This window comes from Acomys russatus, chromosome 25 (assembly GCF_903995435.1).
Source record: "Acomys russatus chromosome 25, mAcoRus1.1, whole genome shotgun sequence".
NCBI classification, from domain to species: Eukaryota; Metazoa; Chordata; class Mammalia; order Rodentia; family Muridae; genus Acomys; species Acomys russatus.
The window spans coordinates 49,778,745-49,802,808 of record NC_067161.1 but is presented as its reverse complement, the minus strand read 5'-3'; the positions used below and the strand labels follow the sequence as shown (position 1 = coordinate 49,802,808).

Below are 24,064 nucleotides of genomic sequence, written 5' to 3'. Positions count from 1 at the left end.
GAGGGTCGCCGGGCGGGGGCGTGTGCGGGCGTTGTGATAATGAAGTCTTGTAAAGCCAATCGGCGGACAGATACTGGGTCTGCTTTGGTTTGGGGTCTGTTACAGTTTGCACATTTTGAGTGGGAATAATAATAATTCTTAAAAAGCTAACCAGGGCTAGCCCATGCCGAAGCTGATCTGCAGTTTTCTGGACTCTTAAGTTAGGAGGAAGGAACTGCAGCGGTTCTGTGGCTCCTGCGTGCAGGTCTTCTGCCCTTTGCCTTGCCTGGCTTCTGCACATCCACTCTTGGCCGTTCCCTGGAGCTGAGCGAGAAGGAATGTCTTTGCCCCATCCATGGCCTCTGGAGCCAGTGGACACTCCTCCAACCAGAAAGCCGTGATACCCTCCCTATTTGCTAAGGATCCTTATTTTTCTCCCTTCCAAACCTTCCTTCTTGGTGGACTTTTCCACAAGTGTGGAGCCTCTCAAAACTGAGCCGGAAGTTCCCAGTTTTCGGCTGTATCCCGTGGTCTCTTCACTGCACATGGCTACAGCAGCTCCCGGCCCCAGTTCGCCTCTCCGGCCAGAGGACCTCCTGAGTGACTCGTCAGAGCCTCCGGGATTGAACCAGGTGTCCTCGGAGGTGACCTCCCAGCTGTACACTTCTTTGCATCTCAGCCGCCAGGCAGAGGCCACAGCCCGGGCTCAGCTGTATTTAGCTTCCAACTCCCCACCTCCTCACGAGGGCTTAGACAGCTTGGCTCAGGAACTGAGTCGCAGCCTGTCGGTTGGGCTGGAGAGCAACCTGAAAAAGGTGAGAGAGGCGCGTGTCTTGGAAAGTGTTCCGCCCTGGGACGTTGAGGTCAGCTTTGCTGTGGCTTGAATCTGTTCTGAGATTTAAATTACCTGCTCGTTACACGGGTCTTAATGCTTTCTTCTCAGATGTGTATAGGGGATGGCATGAAGCTATATAATTGGCGAAATTGTGACAGTTCCTAGTGTGTCCCCCCTCCCCAACCCCCCTGGTTTTATTTGGTCAGACGCCTGCGTTGTGGAGTAGGTTGGTGTCCTGTGAGTCGGGGTTAGGTTTCTTGGACCCAGATGATGACTGGGGACTTAAAGACAGCAGCAAAATATGTAAAAGTCCTTTCAGCACAAAATTGTTTTGACTGTATGGTTCAAAATGTGGCGTGCAAGGCATTAAGCATGCGTGTTCAGAGATCGTTACTCCAATGGAGAAGACACCGCTGTTCTGCAGGCTGGTCAGGCTCTCCGGGGTGCAGACTCCGACAGGCACAGGTGCACCAGGCTCGGGCTCACAGCAGTTTCCTCCAGCCTGGTCTTCCACCCGCTGTTTCAGTCACTTGCTCGCCTTTCCTGCCTCCGGGAACATTTGGGTTCAAACCTAAGACCTCCCTTGTGGGTCTGACTGCTTTTTGCTCAATTTGCTGAGGTCCACCCAAAAATTCTGCTAACCTGGTGGCGTGTGGAATGCAGACTACACCGGCTGACTGGGGCTTGCGTGGGCTTTTCCCCTTCCCCTCTTTAGGATGGGTCTAAGCATATCTTTGAGATGGAAAGTGTCCGGGGTCAGCTCCAGACCATGCTCCAGAGCTCACGCGATGCTGCCCATCGTAAGTCAGCCCCCCCCCCTTAGAGCTCTAGAGGAAAGCTGAGGCGGGAGGGTGGGAGGCAGCAAGCAGCAGCCCTGGGACGAGGCTTGAGAAGAGACAGCCATTCTGTGGGCGAAGGTTTGGGGAGTGGGGAACTGGGAAGGCCCCTTTCTTCTGATGGCCTCCGTCCTGCCTGACCGTGACTTTGGAATCTCTTGGGCTGCAAGCAGGGGACCCATTCATTCCTCGCGCTGGCTCGGAGAGACGGGAAGAGGACTCCTTTGACAGTGACAGCACGGCTGCCTTGCTCAAGTGAGTGTTCTTTGGGGTCTGCCTGGCCTTGGGGTCCTCCTGACCTTGGGGTCCTCCTGGCCTTGGGGTCCTCCTAGCTTTGGGGTCCTCCTGGCCTTGGAGTCCACCTGGCCTTGGGGTCTGCCTGGCCTTGGGGTCCTCCTGGCCTTGGGGTCTGCCTGGCCTTGGGGTCCTCCTGGCCTTGGGGTCCTCCTGGCCTTGGGGTCCTTGTGCTCCATTCCCTGGTTCGTGTCACTCGATCTAAGTCCTTGGTTTTTCTGAAACCTGGGCAGGTGCTGTCTTGTCTAGTAGTTGTTGCTCTCTCTCTCTCCTCAGCCCATCTTCCCCTAGAAGAATAAGCTGGTTTCCGCTGTTATTAGACGTGTGTGTGTCTGTGTGTGTGTGTGTGTGTGTGTGAGAGAGAGAGAGAGAGAGAGAGAAAGAGAGAGAGATGTGGAGGACGGAACCTCAGCAAGTAGTCACGGGCCTCTGTGCTGCTCTCGTGGTTTTCTGATATGTAAAATGCCACAGTAGGACAGCACACAGTAGGACAGCGCTCTCAGAGGGTCTCCAGTCTTGACGTTGTCTGTCTGGCTCGCTCAGCACCCGGCCTCTGCAAGACCTGTCTCCATCCAGCTCAGCCCAGGCACTGGAAGAATTCTTTCCCCGCTATACCAGCCTTCGGCCAGGGCCCCCCGCCAACCCCCCAGATTTTCAGGGGCTGAGAGATGCACTGGACTCAGAGCTTACACGCCGAAAGGTGAGGGGTAAAGATCTTTCTTCTGAAGTGGCAGTGGTGGAAATTAGGGTCCTTGGGTGGAAAAGTCAGGCTGATTGATAAGCCCGAAGGCCGGGAGAGGCCTTGAGAGCTGGCCTGTGTCACATGTGCCACCACCCCTGCAGAGGCCTCAGCTCCTCACTGGTGACACACTCGGCTTGTTCCCCCCTCTAAACTCTCGGCCGCTCCAAGGGAAATACTATGTCCTCTTTGGCACAGGCTCTCGCATAGCAAACACCCTCCCGTAGGTGCCTTTCGAATGGGCAGGAACTTCATTGGCTTGACAGAGCTCTGGAGCTGTTGGTGGTCTGATGGCTCCATGGGTGCCTTATTGTCTGAAGGGACAGAGTGATGAACAGGGATGATGTTAAGGCAGTGTCACTGCTTGTTGGCTTGGAACTCCCACAGTTATCTTACACTGCTGGGCCGGGAATAAAAGGGTTTGGTGTTCAGTGAGCTCCTTAGAGCAGGAGTGGCTTTCCACGCCACCTCTGCCACACGGTTACAGAGAAGCCAGGAAAGGGGAGAGCACGGAAGCGGACGACCATTTCCTGAGCTGGTAGAAGAAAATGTTTAGTGGTCTTGGGTCTCAAGGTTCCTGCTCTAGAATTCTTGATTCTTTCTTTTGAAATCAATTCTGTTTTGGGGGCCCACGCTTCCTGTCTCTGGCCCGTTTCCCCCTAAGGATGCTGGAGTGCCTGGTGCTGTGGTCAGGCTAAGATGAACAGCACCCACATCCTCATGTTTCTTTCCAGCATTGTGAGCAGCACATTCAGAGCCTACAGACTCGGGTGCTAGAGTTACAGCAGCAGCTAGCCGTGGCTGTGGCCGCTGACCGCAAGAAAGATCTCATGATCGAACAGCTAGACAAGGTGACAGCAGCAAACATGGCTCTCTCCACGGAGGGCACCGTGGAAGTGTAAATGAGGGGGTGGCAGGGTCTATTGTGTGGCTTACCTTTAAGCTCTTTTTGTTATTGTTGTTGTTATTATTACTGTTATTTGAGAAGGGTTTCTTTGTGTAGCCCTGGCTGTCCTGGATATACTTTGCATAGCACACCGGGCTGGCCTTGAACTCATGAAGATCCGCCTGTCTGGGATTAAAGGCGTGTGCTACCACACCCAGCCTTCCTTTGAGCTCTTAATGGCCACATCCTGCCTCAGCCTCCCAAGTGCTGGGATGACAAGAATGAGCCATCATACCCTCTTTAACCAATGTGTGTGCACGTCGACTGCAGGGAGAGACAGACAGGTCTTCTGACTTGGGAGAAGGAGGTCGCTTATGACTTGTAGAAAAGAGGGCAAAAAAAAGTGGATTTGAAATTCCATTTTATTTGCCTGTCTTGAGACCCTGGCTCGAGTGGTGGAGGGCTGGAACCGACATGAGGCTGAGCGGACAGAGGTGCTGCGAGGACTTCACAAGGAGCGCCAGGCAGCAGAACTCACCAGAAGCAAGCAGCAGGAGGTAGGTGACCTGGCCCTGTGACTTCAGAGCCTAGGTCACAGGTGTCGGGATAGGAAGGGATGGCTTTGGTATTAGCTTCCCCAGAGGCTGGCATCTCGCTTGGGGTTGTTGCCCTTGCCTGCTGTCCTCTACAATACTGCACCTGCTGTCAGGGTTATGTTAATGCTGGCTTCCCCCAGTCTTCCCCCACGCCATCTTCTCTCTGGTGCCCTAGGTCATGTAGTTAACAGTGCAGTTTCAAGTCTGCGTTGCTAGTTATTTCTGAAGTAGAGGCATTTTCCTCATTTTCACTGTTCTATGTTTTTCTCTCCTGAAAGACAGTAGCCCGCCTGGAACAAAGCCTTTCTGAGGCCGTGGAAGCTCTGAGTCGGGAGCAGGAGGGAACCAGACTACATAGGAAGGAGAGAGAGGCGCTGGTGAGCAGGCGGGCGAGGTGGTTAGCCCTGTGCGGATGGTCTCGAGGAGCTTGTGATTTGATGGCACCTGGCACAGGCACACCCTCAGAACATGCGTTCCGCTGCTGTCTGTCAGAGGTTCCGCTCACAGCAGCCTGCTGCCAGGCAGACTTGAGAGATTGCAAATTGTTTGTTTTTGTTTTTATATTCCGAGACAGTTTCTCTGTGTAGTAGCCCTGCTTGTCCTGGACTCTCTTTGTAGACCAGGCTAGCCTTGAACTTCCAGAGACCCTCCTGCCTCTGTTTCCCAAGTGCCTCCGCACCTGGCTCTTCATTTGGCTTTTAAAAATATAACATTTTATTTCTTCTTTACCAATCTTGTACACATAAATAATGTTTCTTGTTAAATGCACTTCCAAATTCCTTTTCTTTTGGGGTAACCTTTTAGTCCAGTTGGTGCTACTTTTCAGTTGTTGACTTATCTTGTGGCCTGGTCACTTACACTCGGGTCTTGTGCAGGTGACCTGAGCTGCCGCGCTCATGGGTACCTTACCATGGCGTGTTCAAAAGACAGCACTCCACAGCACTCCTCTGTCCCTCTTCACCTCATTTCCTGAGCCTTGGAAGGGGGTGTTGATGTAAATGCCCCCATTTAGGGCTGAACACTCAACAGTCACTTACTTGCAGGACTGCCACCCAGTTCTGAGTTCCCAAGTTAACTTGCCCACAGCAGAATGAACCTTTTTCTGCCAAATCTGTGTTTAAATATGAATTTTAAAAATGTCTTTATTTTTATTTTATGTGGGTGGTGGTTTTGCCTGTGTGTGTGTCTGTGCAGCACACGCATGCTGGTCCTTACAGAGGCCACAAGAAGGCTTCCGATGCCTGGGAATGTACTTAAAGACAATTGTGAGCCACCACGTGGGTTCTGGTAATCAAACTTGGATCCTCAGGAAGAGCAAGCGATGCTCTTAATCATGAAGCCATCTCTCCAGCCATTGAGCACGAGTATTTAGGAAACATTTTGACATTTAGCAAGACAGCAGTACCCCCCCCCCCCCCCCCCGCGCGCGTGACCCAGGGACCTATAGCCTTCAAGCCTTAGGTTTCTGCTAGGCTTTCTGCCCCAAGTGTGCATTCCCTTCCGTGGAACAGGATGGCGTGCTTACCCGCTGTGTTGTAACCTGGAAGCTCGCCAGGCCGCTGGTCTCTTGAGCGCACACTAAAGCTTTCTCTCCGGGGCTTTAGGAAGAAGAAAGGCAAGCCCTGGCGCTGAGGTTGGAGGTGGAACAGCAGCAGTGCCGGGCCCTCCAGGGGCAGCTGGACGAGGCCAGGGCTGGGCAGCTCAGTGATCGAGGGAAGCTGGAGGCCCTTCAAGCTGCTCTAGAAAAAGAAAGGCAGGCCTGGGCCCAGCAGGAGCACCAGCTGAGGGAGCACCATCAGGCAGTGCAGGAGGAAGGCCAGGCTCAGCTGGAGAGAGAGAAGGTAGAGTTGGGGATGGGAACATGCTGGGGGATGACTAAACAGGATGAGATGCCGGGATGTGGAGCTTAGTAGGGAACAAGGATGGAGAATAAAGAGCTGTATGTGGACGGCCAGCCTGGGAGCTGAGGGCCGCTGTGAAGGGCTGTGGGCAACAGATGTGGAGTGCCGAGGACGGTGAGTGAGGGACGAGTGGGAGGAGGCAAAGATGGAGTGTGCGTTAGAATCAGACCCAGGACTTAGATGGGGCGTGCATTGAGACGGGATTCTCCTCCTCAGGGGAACAGTCAGAGGGAGGCGCAGGCAGCCCGGGAGGCCCAGCAGCAGCTGGCACTGCTGCAGTCTGAGGTGCAGCGTCTGGAGGGGGAGCTGGACACGGCCCGGAGGGAGCGAGACGCGCTGCACCTGGAGATGAGCTTGGTCCAGGTGAGCCCAGCAGGCCCTCGGGGTTTCTGCAGGTCTGGACAGCACAGTGACCAGGAATCACGGCGGGCTTGCCGTCTCTGGTGGGTGGGACTTATCTTTGGCTAGTTGGATAATACTCTGTCTTAAACTCCACTGTTCCAATGTGGGCTGACTCACGGTTACCTTTAGAGTCCACTGTTCAAATCTGAACGGCTTTACACTGTTGTTAAGAGACAACACCACACACACCGCACACACCGGCTGAGCAGCTGAGAGCATCTGCCAGACCTGACACCAGTTGGTACAGTTTGCTTTGTATTTATCGTTATCTATCTGTTAAAAACGTTATTTGTCGTTGTATATATGGTATGAGTGTGTGGGGCGGGGTGAGTGTGTGCCAGGACACGTGTGTAGAGGCTGGAGACCAGGTTTTCCTTCTCCCATGGGGAATTGAACTCAGGTTGTTAGGGTTGTGTGCTGCGCATTTTTACCAGCCCCATTTTCATTACTTCAGTAACTTCTACTAATATCTCTAAGTTGGGGACCCAGGAGGACAGTGTTTATTTTATTTACTTGGGAAATTCCTGTAATAGCTGATAACCTGGCTCAAAAATAGTACCGAAAATCCAGATACAATTGGATCAAAAAATACTTTTCAGCCAGGCCTGGAAGCATACGTCTGTAATTCCAGCAGCTACTTGGAAGGCTGAGGCAGGAGGATCTCAAGTTGTGCCACAGCCTGGCCTGCTGTGTGAATGTGGATTGAGGGAGAGCCTGGACGACTTAGCCAAATCCTGTGTCCGAAAGTAAGATGTAGCCTAGGGTCTGGCTCAGCGGTGGAACACATACTCAGCATGTGTGAGCCCTGAGTTCAGTTCCCACGATCAGTTAAAAAAAAAAAACAACAACAAAAGCCTTCCTTAAAAAGCCTTCCTTAAAAGTCAGGCGGTGGTGGCGCACGCCTTTAATCCCAGCACTCAGAAGGCAGAGGCAGGTGGATCGCTGTGAGTTTGAGGCCAGCCTGGTCTACAAAGTGAGTCCAGGACAGCCAAGGCTGCACAGAGAAACCCTGTCTCTGGAAAAACAAAAACAAAAACAAAAACCCTTAAGAACACTGCCTGCTTTTCCAAGGCACCCAGGTTCAATTCCCAGCACCACACGGCAGCTGACAGCCATGTGCAGTTCCAGTTCTAGAGAATCTGACATCTTTTTCTGGTCTCTGTGGACCAGGCACCAACATGGACATTTACTTCTACTTAACTTACTCTCAGAAACTCACGGGTTGGCCGTCAGCAAACATCCTACACATAAAAATGGCTCACAATGGTCAGAACGGAGAAGGAGACTAATAGTCAGAACTAAATCACATTTACCTGCAGGAAAAAGCAACCGTTTCTAGCTAGTACACAGAGTCTTAAATTCACATCTGTTAGCCTCTGATCATCTACTAAAGCAGACCTCTGCAGACTTTCCAGAAGGTTCTCTGTGGTAACTGCTCCAGGGCCTAACGCGAGTCCCTGTGGAGAGAGTAAGTAGATAAGTGGGTGTGGCCATGCCAGGCTCTGGGGGAACTGCTCCGCTGCCTGCTGGTTTCTGACGTTGTGGGCCTCTGGTGATGTGGACCAGTCGCAGGGAGTAAAGAAGAAGAGCCAAGTGCTGCCTCTGGCTTCCCACAGCTCAGCGGTGTGCACAGGGAGAGGCAGCACCCAGGCAGGAAACCTAGTAAGGATGGCCCTGTTCACAGTGTAAGCAAAACAGCTAGGAAGTTTTAGGGTATATGGTTTTCTGTTTTGTTTATTACTTTTATTTAAATTTTTAAATTTTTATGTGCACTGGTGTTTTGCCTGCATATGTGTCGATGTGAAGGTGTCTGATCCCTTGGAACTGGAGCTACAGAGAGCTGGGAGCTGCCATGTGGGTGCTGGGAACTGACCTCAGGCCTCCTGCAGAGCAGCCAGTGTTCTTAACCACTGAGCCGTCTCTCTAACCACTTACTTATTTATGCTTTAGACAAGGTCTTGACATGTACAAGTTGGCTGGCCTTATCACACTGCCTCAGACTACCAAGTTCTAGATTCAACAGGAGCCACCCACCATTCCTAGCTTGGCTGTATGGGCTTAAAGCTTGGAAAAAAGATCAGGATAAAATGAAAAATTTGAAAATTAAGAGAGGTATAAAAAAATGTGCCTATATAACTTAGACTTCTCTGGCCTGAATGTCAGCAGGTGGAAGAGAAGAGAAGGAGGGGCAGGACTAAGGGGCTGGACTAAGGGGCAGGACTAAGGGACAGGACTAAGGGGCAGGACTAAGGGACAGGACTAAGGGACAGGACTAAGTGGCAGGACTAAGGGACAGGACTAAGGGGCTGGACTAAGGGGCAGGACTAAGTGGCAGGACTAAGCGGCAGGACTAAGGGACAGGACTAAGGGGCAGGACTAAGCGGCAGGACTAAGCAGCAGGACTAAAGTGCAGTTGGAGGCAGAGCAGTCGGCCAAGGCTCAGGAGGAGAAGTCCTGCAGAGGAAAAATCTGTCTAGACAGAGTTTTGGCCCTGAGGATCAGGACTTGCAATGACATCATCGAGGACATAGATGGAGGAGCAGCCACTGTGGGGTTAGAACTGAGCTCTTTGCAAGTGAAGATTGCAGTGCGCTGGAGCAGGAGTGAGGAGAGAAAGTGGAGCTGGCAGGTGTAGGCCACTGACTGCTCAGATGCCTCCTGTGTCAGGTCAGTGTCACACACGTGTTACCTCAGGCACACTGCAGATGGCTCTAACATTTCCTTGGGTTAATATTGAGTACTTTTGTCCAAAGCCATTTTCACTGTTGTGTGCATATATGATGTGTCTCGTGGTTCAATAGAGAAGAAATCTGTGTCACTCTCTGAGGCAAATTGCCTGGTCTTCGTCCTTAAGGAGGCAGATGAGGAGATTGTTGGTACTGATTTCGTTTACATTTTCCATCACCGAGAAGACTAAGCTCAAACAGACTTGAACTGACAGCCGTGGCTTTCCTTCACTCCCAGGCCAGATACGAGAGCCAGCGGATCCAGATGGAGTCAGAGCTGGCTGTCCAGCTGGAGCAGCAGGTGGAGCGCCTGGCAGAGGCTCAGGAGAGCAGCCTGCGGCAGGCCGCCACCCTGAGGGACCATCACAGGTACTTGGGACTTACTGGAGTGTTTCTCTGGCAGCAGCATGTGTGATTAACTTCCAGCCCTGTGCTCCGAGCCTTTTAGCCTCTACTAGAACGACCCCCAGCATACTCCCAGTCCCATCTGTTCAGATCTTGGTCCCTCTTGGGAGAAGGACTAAGCACGAGGTGCTTATGGAGAGGCACATGACATGGAGCTCTCACTCTCATAAGGCAGAGGCAGCACTGAGGGGCAGCACGGTGGTGCTGAAGGGTGGTGTTCACAGCTGCCGCATGGGCGAGCCTCCCTCTCACCAGCCTTACTGCCCTGATCCCATCCCATCCCTCACCGTGTTTTCTAGAAGTGCTATTTTGTTTGGTTGTTTTTTTTGTTTTTTGTTTTTTGTTTTTTTTTTAGACAGGGTCTCACTATGTAGACCAGCCTGGCCTTGAATTCATAGAAATCTGTCTGTCTCTGCCTTCTGGGTGCTGGGATCAAAGACAAATGACATCACACCTGGGGGAAATGCTTTCTGTTATATCATTTTCAAGTGGACATGGATTATAGTCCTGTAATCCCAGCTTGGGTGGTTGAGGCAGGAGGATTGCTAGTTTGAGATGAACCTGGGCTCCATAGTGAGATTCTGGTCAGCTAGTCTGTTGCTTTCTGGGCAGTCCAGCATGTGGCCTCAGCTTTGCTCTTACCTGTCCCTGTGCTGTGGCTGGACCAGGAGATTGCAACTGTCTGTCTCCCTGACCTGAACCCATAGGAGTAAGGAGGCCCTAATAGTGAGGTGTGGAGTGGGAGGACCAGGGCTGAGGATGGGGCCAGCAGGTCTTGCATAAGCTGATGACTTATGCCAAGCAAGTTTATTACAAAGTACAGCAAAACAAAAGTACAGCATCAGCCAGGAATGGTGGCGCGTGCCTGTAATCTGAGCACTCAGGGAGGTAGAGGCAGGCAGATCTCTGAGTTCTCAAAAAACCAAAGAGGAGGAGGAGCATTGTTTATGTATTATTGGGGGGAGGGGAAGGGGGCTCAATGGCCAGGGTAGGCAGAGAGCTAGGTCAGACACTGCTGGCAAAGAGAACACAGGATAGATATCTCAGACACAGCTGCCTAAGGACTGAAACCACAGCCCAGGGGGAAGATCTGGTCCCCAGAACTGCAGCCTTGGCTCTCTTACTCTAGATGAGCCTTTGCCAAGTCCACTCCTGGACAAGGATACACAGCGATGCTCCCGCTGTCCTCTCATGAGGGCCCCTGAGAAAGTCTAGGATTGGTCTGGCTCCTCACGTCTCACCTCTACACAGTCTGTCTTTTTCTCGTTGATTACATCATTTTGTGTAAAAATGGTTTTATTTTTAATTACATGTATGCACATGTATCTGTGTTCAGGTACAGATGCCTGTGGAGGCCAGATGGGGAGTTGGAGCCCTGGAGCTGTGTGGTGCTAGGAGCCACACTTAGGTCCTCTGCAGAAGCAGTACCAGCCACTGAGCTAGCTCTCAGCTCCCTGATGCTGTCTCCTGTTAGCAGTCTAAGTCTGGTTCTCACCTGGGCCTTCCTAGGAAGCAGCTGCAGGAACTCAGCGGACAGCACCAACAGGAGCTAGCTGCCCAGCTGGCTCAGTTCAAGCTAGAAACGGCTGAACGGGAGGAGCGGCAGCAGCAGGTGGCGCAGGACTATGAGCTCAGGTGCTGGTCTTGGGGTCCCTCTTTCCATGGGTAAAGCCCAGGCTGGGATGGCGAGGAGCAGCCTCTCAGAAGAGCTGGCCTCTAATGACTCCAGAGTCCGAAGGGCGCCCCCTGCGCCTGTTTCCTTAACCTCCCTGAGCCATCTCTTTCTGTGTGTGTTCCTGTGGGTGCTGTGTGGGTCAGAGGTCAATGTCAGATGTCTCCTCCCCCTTACTTTTGAGACTCACCAGTTTGGGTAGACTGCTAACTGTCGAGCTCTCTGGATCTCTAGGGATCGCCCAGCACTGGCGTGACGTATGTGCTCTGCCACACCCTGCCCTGGCATGGGCGCTCTGACTCAGGCTTCTGCAGCAGCAGACAGGCCACCAGCTGAGCCACCTCCCTGGCCCCCTCTTTTCCCTCAGACTGGCAAGGGAGCAAGCCCGGGTTCGTGACCTGAAGAGTGGCAGCCAGAGGCTGGAAGAGCAGTGGGTGCAGCTGGTGGAGCGGCTCCAGGCCCTGCTGCGGGCCCACTGGGACGAGGCCACCCAGCTGCTCAGTACCACGCTGCTGTCTCCCAACCCTCAGGTAGGCGTCGCCCCAGAGGGCAGCTGTCCTGCCCAAATAAACCTTTCTTCCATGTGCCCGTTCCACTGGGCACAGCTTTATGATGCCAGTACTAAGACATGAATGAATGTGTGCTGCTAGTTTGGTGGAATAGTGGCCAAATTCATTAATGACAAGAAGTTGTTGCTAAGGCTAGAGAGATACCAGTCAGGAACGTGCTTTGCAAGCATGAGGACCTGATTTCATGCCCTAAAGCCCTTGTGAAAACCTGCATGAAGGGGCGAGGCTAGCACTGTGCAGGGGAGTGGCTGATGGTAAGGGCGCTAAATGGCCAGTGGGGCATCTCAGCCTGTCTACGAAGTCTTCCTGTGTACCCACCTGGGAATCCCAGCTGTACTGGCTCAAGGACGCCGTAAGGACCTGGCTGCACAAACAACCGTATGCCTAGGACTGAGCAGAGCCCTTAACCTTCCAGTGGGTGCTCTAAGACTGCGCCAACACCGGGCAGCACAGCATGTGGCGCACACCCAGCAGCCTAGGCTGCCTGCCTCTCCGCTCCTTCCTCATCAACTTGTAACTAGCTTCCTGCCTCCCTCCCTCCCTCCCTCCCTCCCTCCCTCCCTGCCTCCCTTCCTTCCTTCCCTCCCTCCCTCCCTCCCTTCCTCCCTTCCTTCCTCCCTTCCTCCCTCTCTCCCTTCCTCCCTTCCTCCCTCCCTTCCTCCTCCCTCCCTCCTTCCCTCCCTTCCTCCCTTCTTCCTTCCTCCCTTCCTCCCTCCCTCCCTTCCCCCTCCCTTCCCCCCCCCCCCCCCTCCCCCCTCCTCCTCCTCCTTCCCTTCCTCCCTCTCCTCCTTCCTCCCTCCCTCCCTTCCTTCCTTCCCCTCCCTCTTCTTCCTCCTTCCTCCCTCCTTCCCTCCCTTCCTCCCCCCTCCCTCCCTCCTTCCTTCCTCCTTCCCTCCCTTCCTTCCCCCTCCCTCCCTCCCTCCTTCCTTCCTCCTTCCCTCCCTTCCTCCCCCCTCCCTCCCTCCCTCCTCCCTCCCTCCCTCCCTTCCCCCTCCTTCCCTCCCTTCCTCCCTTCTTCCTTCCTCCCTCCCTCCCTCCCTCCCTCCCTTCCTTCCACAGAGGAGCTGTTGCTTGCATGCCCACCTGGTCGGAGCTCCTTTCTCACCCAACATCTCATCCATCTGGTCTCTCACTACCTGCTTGGTTCTGACATTTGCCACCTCCTTTGTCTGTGGACAGTGAGCTGTCTCAGCTGTTGAGGCATAGAGAGCCATGGGAGTGTGTGCCTGTGTGTGTGTGTGTGTGTGTGTGCGCGCGCGCGTGCCTGTGTGTCTGTGTCTGCTTATGTAGAGGGGAAGGCAGGCGGTCAGGCTCACAGCTTTCCTCAGCTTTATAAGTGAGTTCAAGATAAGCCTGGGCTATGTGAGGTCCTGTCTCAAAGGAAAAGCAAAACAAAACAAAAACAACAAAAACCAAAGTAGGCACTTGAGAACTACACTCAAGGTTGACCTCTGACCTACACTCACACACATGCACACGCACACACACATTCACACAGACGCACACAGTCACATGCACACACGCACACACAGTCTCATGCTCACACACACACACACCCTGAGTTGTTGCTAAGTCCTGCCCTAAGCTAAAGTAGGGGCCCTTACTTCTAGTCTTTCTTATGTTGGTATCTCTTAATTTATGATACAATTACTGGCTAAAATGTTTTAGAATTAGTAACATGCATGTGGCACAAACAAAAATCCAGTTAAGATTTAAGAAGAAGCTATTCAGTAAAGGTAGCCTTCCCATGTCCCAGGTCCAGCCCTCTATGCAGGCCCCTTTTCCAGAGGCAGCCATGAGCTGGTATCGTGAGCATCTCCCCTCCTCCCCCAAACCCCTCCCACCAGGTCCCACCCTGTACCTACTGCTGTGTAACTTTGTATGGATACAGAAACGGTTTTCTGTATTTTACATCTACAGAGTTAAAATAAGTATCAAAATGCAAGTTGTTGTATAAGTTATCTATAAAATTTCTGGAAATAGAATTGTAATATGAAATCAGTTTAAAAATTGGTGGAAATTGCTGGGTGTGGTAGTGCACGCCTTTAATCTTAGCACTGGGGAGGCAGAGGCAGGTGGATTGCTGTGAGTTCGAGGCCAGCCTGGTCTACAAAGCAAGTCCAGGACAGCCAGGGCTACACAGAGAAACCCTGACTCAAAAACAAACAAACAGCCAACAAACAAACAAACAAACAAAAAACCAAAACAAACCCAAAATAAAACAGAACAACAACAAAAAGTCTAGACAAGTTTTAAAAAGCTTGGTAGAAATTAGATGCTGCCCATTCCCTATGAAGGGAACTCGGGGAGGTGACAGCCATATCCAAGTGTCTGCACTAAGCCCTGTCTCTGGGGGCCCACCAGGCTATGAGCTTTCTTTCCTCCTCCTGGCCAGGCTCCCCCTGCCGAGCCCTCTAGCCCTGGGCCTCTGGAGCCGGAGAAGGCGGAGAGGAGGGTGTGGGCCATGCCTCCCATGGCGGTGGCCCTGAAACCTGTGCTGCAGCAGAGCCGGGAAGTGAGGGATGACCTGCCTGGGGCACCCCCTGTTCTCGGGAGCAACTCCCCGGATCTCAGCCTGCTGCTGGGACCCGCTTTCCAGAACCAGAACTCCTTTCAGCCCTTGGAGCCCAAACCTGACATGGCTCCACCCACAGGTAACTAAGGCAAGTCTGTCTCCTCACGAGGGAATGGGGAATGGCTTCCTTACCAAGGTGCTTTGGTTTCTCCGTGGCTTACCAGTCATGAATTCCAAGGGGCAGAAACTCACTCGGTACAGGAAAGAGAACATGCGTGTGCTGAGAACTGGAGTTGGAAAAAGCGCTGTTAGCAACAGCAGTGGCCCTGCTTCTCTCAGGCCTACATTATCCTCACCCTAACCCCTGCTTCTTTCTGTCCACGCCTGCCGCTCCCTCACTCTCCACACTTGCAGCTCTCACTCTTTTTAGCCTTAGCTCATGTTTGGGCCTGGCCGGGCATGACACAGACTCTAGCCCAGGCTCTTGATGCCTAAGAACCCGAGTGATGGAGGTTCTTTCCCACTGGATAGGCTGGCTCTGGCTGGTGGCCGCCCTTGGTTTAGTGAGCTTTGACCTGGATGCGTTAGGGTTTCTCTGCAGTCCAAACACATTGATGTGCTGTGAGCTAAGGGTGTAGCTCAGTTGCCAATGCAGTGCGTGCCTAGTGTGTGCTGCCCTGGCTTCAGTTGCTAATGCAGTGCGTGCCTAGTGTGTGCTGCCCTGGCTTCAGTTGCTAATGCAGTGCGTGCCTAGTGTGTGCTGCCCTGGCTTCAGCCCCCAGCACTGCAAAAATGACCTGGTGGTGGCATACACCAGACTCAGTGCGTGGAGACAGAAGGTCAGGAGTGCAAGGAAGCCTAGGGTCAGTGGAGACCAGAAGATGGCCTCACGGCCCCTGAGACTGGAGCTGCGTGTGGTTGTTAAGCCACTATGGGGTGCTGGGGACTGAACCCGGGTCCAACTTAAGTGCAGCAAGTGCTCTTAACCATCTCTCTAGCCCCTACATGTGAGCTCGAGGCCAGCCTGGTCTATACAAAGCAAGTCCAGGACAGCCAAGGCTACACAGAGAAACCTTGTCTGGAAACACCGGGCCGGGGGTGGGCTGTGGGGAGAAGGGGAAACAGTGGCGGCACAGGGAGAGGAGAGCGTCTTACTGAGAGTTTCTGACCTGGACCGTTTTACAGAGCCAGGCTGCAGAGAGAACAAGCTGGACACAGGTGAAGACAGCACGAGCCAGAGAGCGAGGAGGAGCCAGAAGATTAGAACATTGTACTGGAATTAGTTTGAGGCCAGGCAGAGCAATTGATTCAGAAGCCAAGAGAAGCCACTTTGAATCAGTCTGCTTGGAGAGGAGTTTAGGGCAGAACAGCTGAGTTGAACCAGCAGTGAGAGTTCAGAAAGAGCTAGAAAGGCCTGGGAACCGCCCTTACGCCTCATCTGAGGAAATAGAGCACGTCCACGCTGTCCCTAGAAAGTAAAGCTCCCTGGCCTCTCCGTGCACCTGCATATATAAACGGTCATGTTTTACATTCTTGTGTTTGTGTATGTATAGGCACATTCATACCATGATGTTTATGTGGAGCTGTGAGAGTTGATTTGCTGTTTATATCATGTGGGTCCTAGGAATCAATCTCAAGTCCTCAGGCTTGGCAGCCAGTGCCTTTATTGGCTGGGCTATCTTGCAGGCCCACCAAAAAAAGAGGTGGCATTTGCCTCAGATTCAGTGCTGTGGCCAAGTGTGACCTTGGACTCTGATTCTCAACTGCTGAGATTTCAGGAGTATACTGCAGACCCGGTGTCTGTGGTGTGGGCAAGCGCTCTCAGCTGAGGTACGCCTCCAGTGCCCGGGATTTTTTTTTTTTTTAATATATTTATTTATTATGTATACAGTGTTTTGCCTGGATATAAGGCCTGCAGGCCAGAAGAGGGCACGAAATCTCATTATAGATGGTTTGTGAGCCATCGTGTGGTTGCTGGGAATTGAACTCAGGACCTTTAGAAGAGCAGGCAGTGCTCTTAACCTCTGAGCCATCTCTCCAGCCCCAAGATGTATCTTTTTTGTTGTTGTTGTTTGTTTTTCGAGACAGGGTTTCTCTGTGTAGCCTTGGCCATCCTGGACTCGCTTTGTAGATCAGGCTGGCCTTGAACTCACAGCGATCCACCTGCCTCTGCCTCCCGAGTGCTGGGATTAAAGGCGTGCGCCACCACGCCCGGCCCCCAGGACGCATCTTTCGTTCATGTTCTTTAAGGAGTTTATGGTAAACTTGTTTAGAGTTTACGTGCCACAGCTTTGTGCTTCTATCTGCATTTCTGTCTTAGAGTTCAGCTGTACAAGCTCCCAGGCCCCCTTCACCCTCCACTCTCCAGCTCCTCTAAACTTCGGTGTCATCTCTCCCAGCTGTGGTGTCCCTCTTACATTTATTTATTTGTTTTAAGGGTTTTTCTTTTTTCTTTTTTAAAAAATTTATGTGAAAGGGTGTTCTGCCTTCACGGCCGTCTGTGGACCGCATGTGTGCAGTGCCTGTGGAAGCCAGAAGAGGGCGTTGGATCCCTTGGGACTGGAATTCCAGATGGTTGTGAGCTGTCATGTGGGTGCTGGGATTTGAACTCAGGTCCTCTGGAAGGGCAGTCAGTGCTCTTAGCCATGGAGCCATCTTTCCAGCCTCTGCTCTGCCTTTCCTTTGGGAGCATTACGGTAGGCTTGTTACGGAGAGACTTCTTCCATGTGCAACACACGCATGCGAGTGCACCCGTCTCCTCTTACAGCTGGACCCGTCTCTGCATTGGAGGCCTTTGCTGCTGATCATAGAGCAGAGCGACCGTTTCCGGATGAAGACCCTGGATCTGATGGTGATGGCTCCCTAAAACCAGGGCTGCCACCTGCTTCTCAGCTCGAAGGCCTTAGGAATTTTCTGCAGCAGGTAAGAGAGAGTCCACCAAGATGGTCATTTATCCTGCCTGCTTTCTCGTGTCCTCTGGGTTAGGATCCTCTCCAGCCTCCCAGCTGGTGTGATCACAGGCTTGTCGCTATGCCCGACTGGCTTCCTTACCTGTGTGTGCATGTGTGCTTTTGTGTGTGTGTGTGTGTGTGTGTGCGCGCGCGCAGGCGTGCGCTATCACTCCCGGCCCTGCCTGGCTTTTATGTGGATGTTGGGGACTGATCTTGGGTCCCATGCTTGCTCAGTGTCACTGAGTCATCCCCCTGGCCTCTTCCTTGCCTTTTTAGGACCAATTATTTGTCCCAGCCTTTAGTCTATCTGTTTCTCAGTCCGCACCTCTCCTCTGGAACCTGGGCTGCTGAGCCCCTCAGACCCTGGCCTTCTTTCCAGCGGTTACTAGAGGGACATCTGTCTTATTTCCCCAGCTGCTGGAGACAGCACCTCAGAGCAACGAGAACCCCTCTGTCGACCTGTTGCCCCCTAAGTCTGGTGAGTCCTAACTCTGAGGAGGGTCAGGGCTGGGCCTGGAAGAGGTGAGAATCGGTGATGTGGGATGGAATCGAGCTTCTTAGCATAGACAACAAATGTGAGTGAGAGACGGGCGCACAGTCGTTTTCTGTAGAGAGATTATACATGTTTATTTGAATTTGGATTTAAAAAATTTTTTTCCGAGACAGAGTTTCTCTGTGTAGCCTTGGCTGTCCTGGACTCGCTTTGCAGACCAAGCTGGCCTCAAACTCACAGCGATCGCCTGCCTCTGCCTCTAGTGCTGGGGCAGTGCCTAGTTTATTTGTGCTGTGCTGCACCCAGGGTGGCTGAGCTGCCTGGCCGTGTGGGGTTTGCTTACCCCGTGTTTATTCTTGCACCCCTCTCCTATGCCAGGTTCTCGGACTGTCTCTTCTTGGGAAGAAGCCGCTCCAGTGCCACGCCTGCCACCTGCTGTGCATAAAACTAAAGTTCCCTTACCCCTGGCGGCTAGTCTTTTCAGGGCCCGAGAGCTTCCCTCATTCCATTTGCAGGGCAGTGGTCACAGTACTGGCTCCCCAGAGAGAGGTAAGCAGGGAGCTGCAGGGGTAGAGGTAGGGGGTGGGAGTAGGGTAGAGGAGGTGGGGGGTGGGGGTGGGGAGGAAATGCTCTGAGCATTGTGGAGTCCTAGGAAGTGAACGAAGGCTGAGAGGAGCCCCAGCCCCAGGTAATGGTGTCAACTCGTCCCTCAGGTACAGAAGGGCTCAGCCCCCCAAGGCAGGTGATGGAAGTGTCTGAGCTGTTCCGCCTGTACCAGGCTCGGGGGTGGGGCGCCTTGCCTGCTGAGGACCTGCTGCTGTACCTGAAGAGGCTGGAGCAAGGCGGGTAGGTGTGGGTAGGGGTAGGGGGTATGGGGCGGGGGGGGGGGGGGGGGGGGAGCTCCAAGGGTGGAGTGTGGAGGTGATGATCTGGCTCAGTGTCACCACTGAGTGCAGTGTGTGGTTTTCAGGGGCTACTGTGGGGTGACAGAGGGGCAAAATGTAGATTTGTGGTTTCCCCATCTGTTTCCTTTTCTACTGATTTTTCTTCTTAAATTCCCACCTGTATGTCTGCACCCCAGCTTTCTTTCCTTTCCTCTCTACCCCGAAGCTCAAAACTTAGAATTACAGAATTTTTGCTTATTTTTCTAAATATTTTTCCACTTGTGGCTCTTTTTACCTGAGACCTTAAAAAACAACAAAACAAACATTTGCTCATAGTTAATCATAAGGACTTTATTTTTTATATATTTTTGAGACAGGATCTCTATGCGCCCCTGAGCCAGCCTGGAACTCGCTGTATAGCTAAAGGCTGACACCAAACTCAGAGAGTCGCTACCCCTGCCTCCCCAGTGCTGGGATTAAATCACACACCGACCTTGATTTTATTTTTTAATGAAACTTGAAGTCAGCAACTCAAATAACAAATTTTCACATCAAACATTTGAATACTGTCCAAAGATGCTAACTTGATGCAAGCTGGGGAACATGGGTTTGGAGAGTCAGCTCATCTGGTGAGGGCTCGCAACACAGCACGAGGAGCTGGCGCTGAGAAGCCAGGTGTGGAGCGCACTTGTAATCCCAGGTGTGGGAGCACACACCTGTAATCCCAGGTGTGGAGCGCACACCTGTAATCCCAGGTGTGGGAGCACACACCTGTAATCCCAGGTGTGGAGTGCACACCTGTAATCCCAGGTGTGGAGCGCACACCTGTAATCCCAGGTGTGGGAGCACACACCTGTAATCCCAGGTGTGGAGCGCACACTTGTAATCCCAGGTGTGGGAGCACACACCTGTAATCCCAGGTGTGGAGCGCACTTGTAATCCCAGGTGTGGGAGCACACACCTGTAATCCCAGGTGTGGAGTGCACACCTGTAATCCCAGGTGTGGAGCGCACACCTGTAATCCCAGGTGTGGGAGCACACACCTGTAATCCCAGGTGTGGAGCGCACACTTGTAATCCCAGGTGTGGGAGCACACACCTGTAATCCCAGGTGTGGAGTGCACACCTGTAATCCCAGGTGTGGAGTGCACACTTGCAATCCCAGGTGTGGGAGCGCACACTTGTAATCCCAGGTGTGGAGCACACACCTGTAATCCCAGGTGTGGAGTGCACACCTGTAATCCCAGGTGTGGGAGCACACACTCATAACCCCTGGTGTGGGAGCACACACTTGTAATCCCCTGGGTAACTGTTGTGGAGCCATCTTAGCAAACTGTTGAGCCCCAGGCCAATAAAAGACCCATCTCACAAACTGCAGTAGCCAGGTATGGTGTGGTACAGGCTCTTGCTCCCGGTGCTCGGGAGGCAGAGGCAGAGACAGAGGCAGGTGGATCTCTGAGTTCCAGGCCAGCCTGGTCTACAGAGTGAGACCCTATCTCAAAAAGACACACAAGGTTAATGTGGATAGCCCCTGAGGAGCAACACCAGAAGCTGTCCTCAACGCCCAAGCACATCCTCACACATGCACAGAAGCACAATCTGTGTTTCCTGTAATTAAACCGTCATTTGTATGAAAGCAGAAATCCTCATATGTACAGTAGAAACACTGCGATTCAGTGTGCAGTAGTTAGAGCTGGGGTGTCTCCAGTGGTGTTCCTGTGTGGTGGCCACAGGTGCAGTGTAAAGCATGCGTGCAGTGTGTTCAGAACCAAGGCTGTGATGAAGTCTCACCAAGCCACACCGCCCACAAACACCTCGGACTTGTTTTGAATTTGAGTTATTTGGTTATGCCTTATTCAGAAGCTTTTTCCGTGTTCCAGCTTTTCACCTTCATCTTTAGCTGGGCCAAACCAGAATGTAAGGAGCTTGGCTTCCGGGTAACTCACTGGCTCCCACATGGCTCCTCCCTCATGGCTCCGGGTCCATTTTCTTTTTTTTTTTTCCTTCCCCTTGAGCTGAACTAAATCCCCAACCCCTCCAGGTCCATTTTCAATTCTTTTCTTTCCTTTTTTGGTGCTGGAAATTGAGTCCCAGGCCTCGTGTTTGAAGGACAAGCGCTCTCCCATCTGAGCATCTCCCTAGACTCATTCATTATATTTTTCCCCTGGGGATAGTCTCTCTGTGTAGCCTTGGGTATCTTGGACTCCTTTGTTGACCAGGCTGGCCTCGAACTCACAGCATGTGCCACCACGCCCGGCAACAGACTATGTTTTTTGTTTTGTTTTGTTTTTTCGAGACAGGGTTTCTCTGTGTAGCCTTGGCTGTCCTAGACTCACTCTGTAGACCAGGCTGGCCTCAAACTCACAGCGATCTGCCTGCCTCTGCCTCCCGATTAAAGGCGTGCGCCACCACGCCCGGCTCACTATGTATTTTTTGAGACAGGATTTCTCTTATGTTATTTTGTCTGTCCTGGACTCACTTTGTAGACCAGGCTGGCTTTGAACTCGCAGTGATCCACCTGCCTCTGCCTCTCAAGTGCTGGGATTAAAGAGAAGCACCACCATGCCTGAAGAGACAAGCTTTTTTTTTTTTTTAAAGATTTTGTTATTTATACAATGCTCTGCCTGCGTGCAAGCCTGCAGGCCAGAAGAGGGCACCAGATCTCATTATAGATGGTTGTGAGCCACCATGTGGTTGCTGGAAATTGAACTCAGGTCCTTTGGAAGAGCAGCCAGTGCTCTTAACCTCTGAGCCATCTCTCCTACCCCAAGACAAACATTCTTAAGAAAGGAAATCCAGGAACATTCCAATTTCTGTGCAGAGTTGTATGACATTGGGGAATTACTCCCCAACCCCACCCTGCCCTCACTCATACCCATGATTTGTATGGTAGGACTGACGGCCAAGGGGAGCTTGTCCCCCGAAGAAACACTGACTCCCGCTTGGGTGAGATTCCCCGGAAAGAGGTGAGGGAGTCAGCAGGGACCCGGGGCAGGGCTGAGGGTTGGGGGTGGAGAGTGGGACACAGTCCCCTGAACACCCCACCCTCCCTTCCTGGCCCCGCCCCCTCTCACTATCACTTGCACTTCTTTCCCCCCAGGCTCACTGGGTCGGGCTTCTCTGTACCCTACAAGTGTATGATGGTAGTTTTCTTTTTTCCTCTCAATTCTCAGATCCCCTCCCAGGCTGTCCCTCGACGCCTTGCTTCAGCCCCTAAGACTGAGAAGCCAGCAAGGAAGAAAAGTGGGCATCCTGGCCCGAGCAGCCTGAGGAATCGCGGAGGCGTCTGGAGATGAGGCCTTTCTCCTCCGCGTTGGTCTCTGTTGCTGTTCATTTTAATCAATGCCCTATAGTCTGTATCACAGGAATTTGGAAAATGGAGATTGTGTAGGATGCTGCTTTGTAAAGAAACCTTTAAAAATACTGTTTTAGTATTTTAAAATGTATTTGTTACTTCCTATGAGAAAATACATGGAATCTTTGGGCCTGGTGTGTGACTAGAAGTGTGCGCGGGCTGAGGCTCCGTGGATGCTTGCAGGGTTAGCTGGTCAATATTAGAATTATGAGTGGCTCGTCTTTATATATTTTGTATTTTTTATACTTTCTGAAATAAGTATGTATTACTTTAGTGATCAACTCCCGAACTTAATAAAAGAGTAAATTATTATAAAAAGCATTTGAGAAAAAAAACTTTTGATTATTTTTATGTTAATTTTTCCTTTTCTGAGACCAGGCCTCTCTCTGTAGCCCAGGCTACCTGCAAATTTCCAGCCCTCCTGCCCCACAGGTGCTGGGTTCCGAGCAAGCGTGTGTAACATGCCTGCCATCTCTGCTTTCTAAGAGCAAGTGATTCTTTGGCTCTGGGGATTCAGCTGGAGCTATAAACTTCACAGCTTTAAAACATGTAGCTACGCACACCTTTAATCCCAGCACTCTGGAGGCAGAGGCAGGTGGATCTCTGTGAGTCTGGTCTATAAAGTGAGTCTAGGACAGTCAAGGCTACACAGAAAAACCCTTTCTGTCACACACACAACAGGCCAATGGCTGCTGGGATGGCACCAGGCTGGGGGAGAAGTGCTTTCTTGAGCCCCACCTTTAGGAATGTTTGCATCTTTATTTCCAGTGTCATCAAACTGATGTGTGACACTGTCTTTGGTTAAGAGTTATGCACTTTCTAAAAATATTGGTAAAATGAACATTGGTTTCTATCTCATCTCCAGATTGCAGCCTGCCACCATCAGCCAACATGCCCTAAGTTTTTTCTTGGGACACAGGCTGGAGAGAATGCCCCTAAAACGGTTCAGTGCTGACCTAACCACGTTTGCGACGTCATCCTAGCAGGGCAGCTTTGAATTTGTAGTCACTGAGGGATGAGGGAATCTCGCCACCTCCCACCCGCCACCTCCCACCCGGCACAGCCTCCCACACGCCACCTCCCACCCGGCACAGCCTCCCACCCGCCGCCTCCCACCCGGCACAGCCTCCCACCCGCCGCCTCCCACCCGCCACAGCCTCCCACCCGCCACAGCCTCCCACCCGCCACCTCCCACCCGGCACAGCCTCCCACCTGCCACCTCCACCCGCCACCTCCCACCCGGCACAGCCTCCCACCTGCCGCCTCCCACCCGCCACCTCCCACCTGGCACAGCCTCCCACCTGCTGCCTCCCACCCGCCACCTCCCACCCGGCACAGCCTCCCACCTGCCGCCTCCCACCCGCCACCTCCCACCCGGCACAGCCTCCCACCTGCCACCTCCCACCCGGCACAGCCTCCCTGGTCAGCTTGGAGAAATTCTGAGAAGAGACAAAACCAGCCAAACAAACCCTGAAAGATTTCAAGAAAACCTCCCTGCTTCCGTGCCTGGTGCAGATGAAGGTTCTGGCATGTGTGGGAGGGGCTTGGGGAGTCTGGAGGTGGGCTCCACTCAGGGGGAAGCTGTAACAAACCAAGGCCTTGCAGATGATCACAACAGTGGGGGAGCCCAACTTCACACGCTAACCAACCTGTGGCCTGTTGGCAGCCATCACGCTGCTCTTCCTTGAGCTCTGTCAGTACGGCTCCCAGCTGGTACGCAGGGGACGACTTAAGGGCTCTGGTGTCTTACGTCACACAGCTGGAAATATGATGCACTGACTTTGTTACGATTTCATTAGCAAAATGGTCGCCATTTGTTTACAGCAAACAGTTCAGAAACAGAGCCTAACTGGATGGTCAGGCAGCCACGTGTGCAGCTGGCACTGTGTGTAGTAATAATAATGGGACAAGGAGAAAGTGGATCTTGATGGACAGTCTAACACTCTGCCTTACAGAAGACCTCCCTTTCAAAAATTGAAAACTAACCTTTGGTGGTGGTACAGGCTTTTACTCTCCACACTTGGGAG

General features: G+C 52.5%; 1 protein-coding gene across 2 annotated transcripts; it reads left to right on the top strand.

Annotated features, from left to right (window-relative positions):
* The first annotated feature begins 298 nt into the window (after nucleotides 1-298).
* On the top strand, nucleotides 299-22,172 carry Cntrob (centrobin, centriole duplication and spindle assembly protein). 2 transcript variants are annotated; one of them, XM_051167851.1, is made up of 19 exons: nucleotides 299-794; nucleotides 1,530-1,614; nucleotides 1,824-1,905; nucleotides 2,488-2,644; nucleotides 3,418-3,534; nucleotides 4,010-4,126; nucleotides 4,444-4,542; nucleotides 5,770-6,006; nucleotides 6,283-6,429; nucleotides 9,433-9,563; nucleotides 11,109-11,234; nucleotides 11,639-11,801; nucleotides 14,236-14,494; nucleotides 17,123-17,277; nucleotides 17,721-17,784; nucleotides 18,178-18,348; nucleotides 18,513-18,645; nucleotides 21,576-21,648; nucleotides 21,856-22,172. In XM_051167851.1, exons 1-19 carry the CDS (start codon nucleotides 525-527, stop codon nucleotides 21,976-21,978), a joined length of 2,709 nt encoding a protein of 902 aa, XP_051023808.1. In that variant the 5' UTR covers nucleotides 299-524; the 3' UTR covers nucleotides 21,979-22,172. The 2 variants fall into 2 exon arrangements, with proteins under 2 accessions (XP_051023808.1, XP_051023809.1); XM_051167852.1 differs by lacking the exon at nucleotides 299-794 and having other exon boundaries at nucleotides 1,531-1,618.
* Nucleotides 22,173-24,064: the final 1,892 nt, after the last annotated feature.

Excerpts from the sequence above, each read along its gene's own strand:
- Cntrob (XM_051167851.1), top strand. The coding sequence starts at position 525 with ATGGCTACAGCAGCTCCCGGCCCCAGTTCGCCTCTCCGGCCAGAGGAC. Across the intron at positions 18,349-18,512 it reads TACTGGCTCCCCAGAGAGAG|GTACAGAAGGGCTCAGCCCC; the intron begins GTAAGCAGGGAG and ends CTCGTCCCTCAG. Across the intron at positions 21,649-21,855 it reads GTGAGATTCCCCGGAAAGAG|ATCCCCTCCCAGGCTGTCCC; the intron begins GTGAGGGAGTCA and ends CTCAATTCTCAG.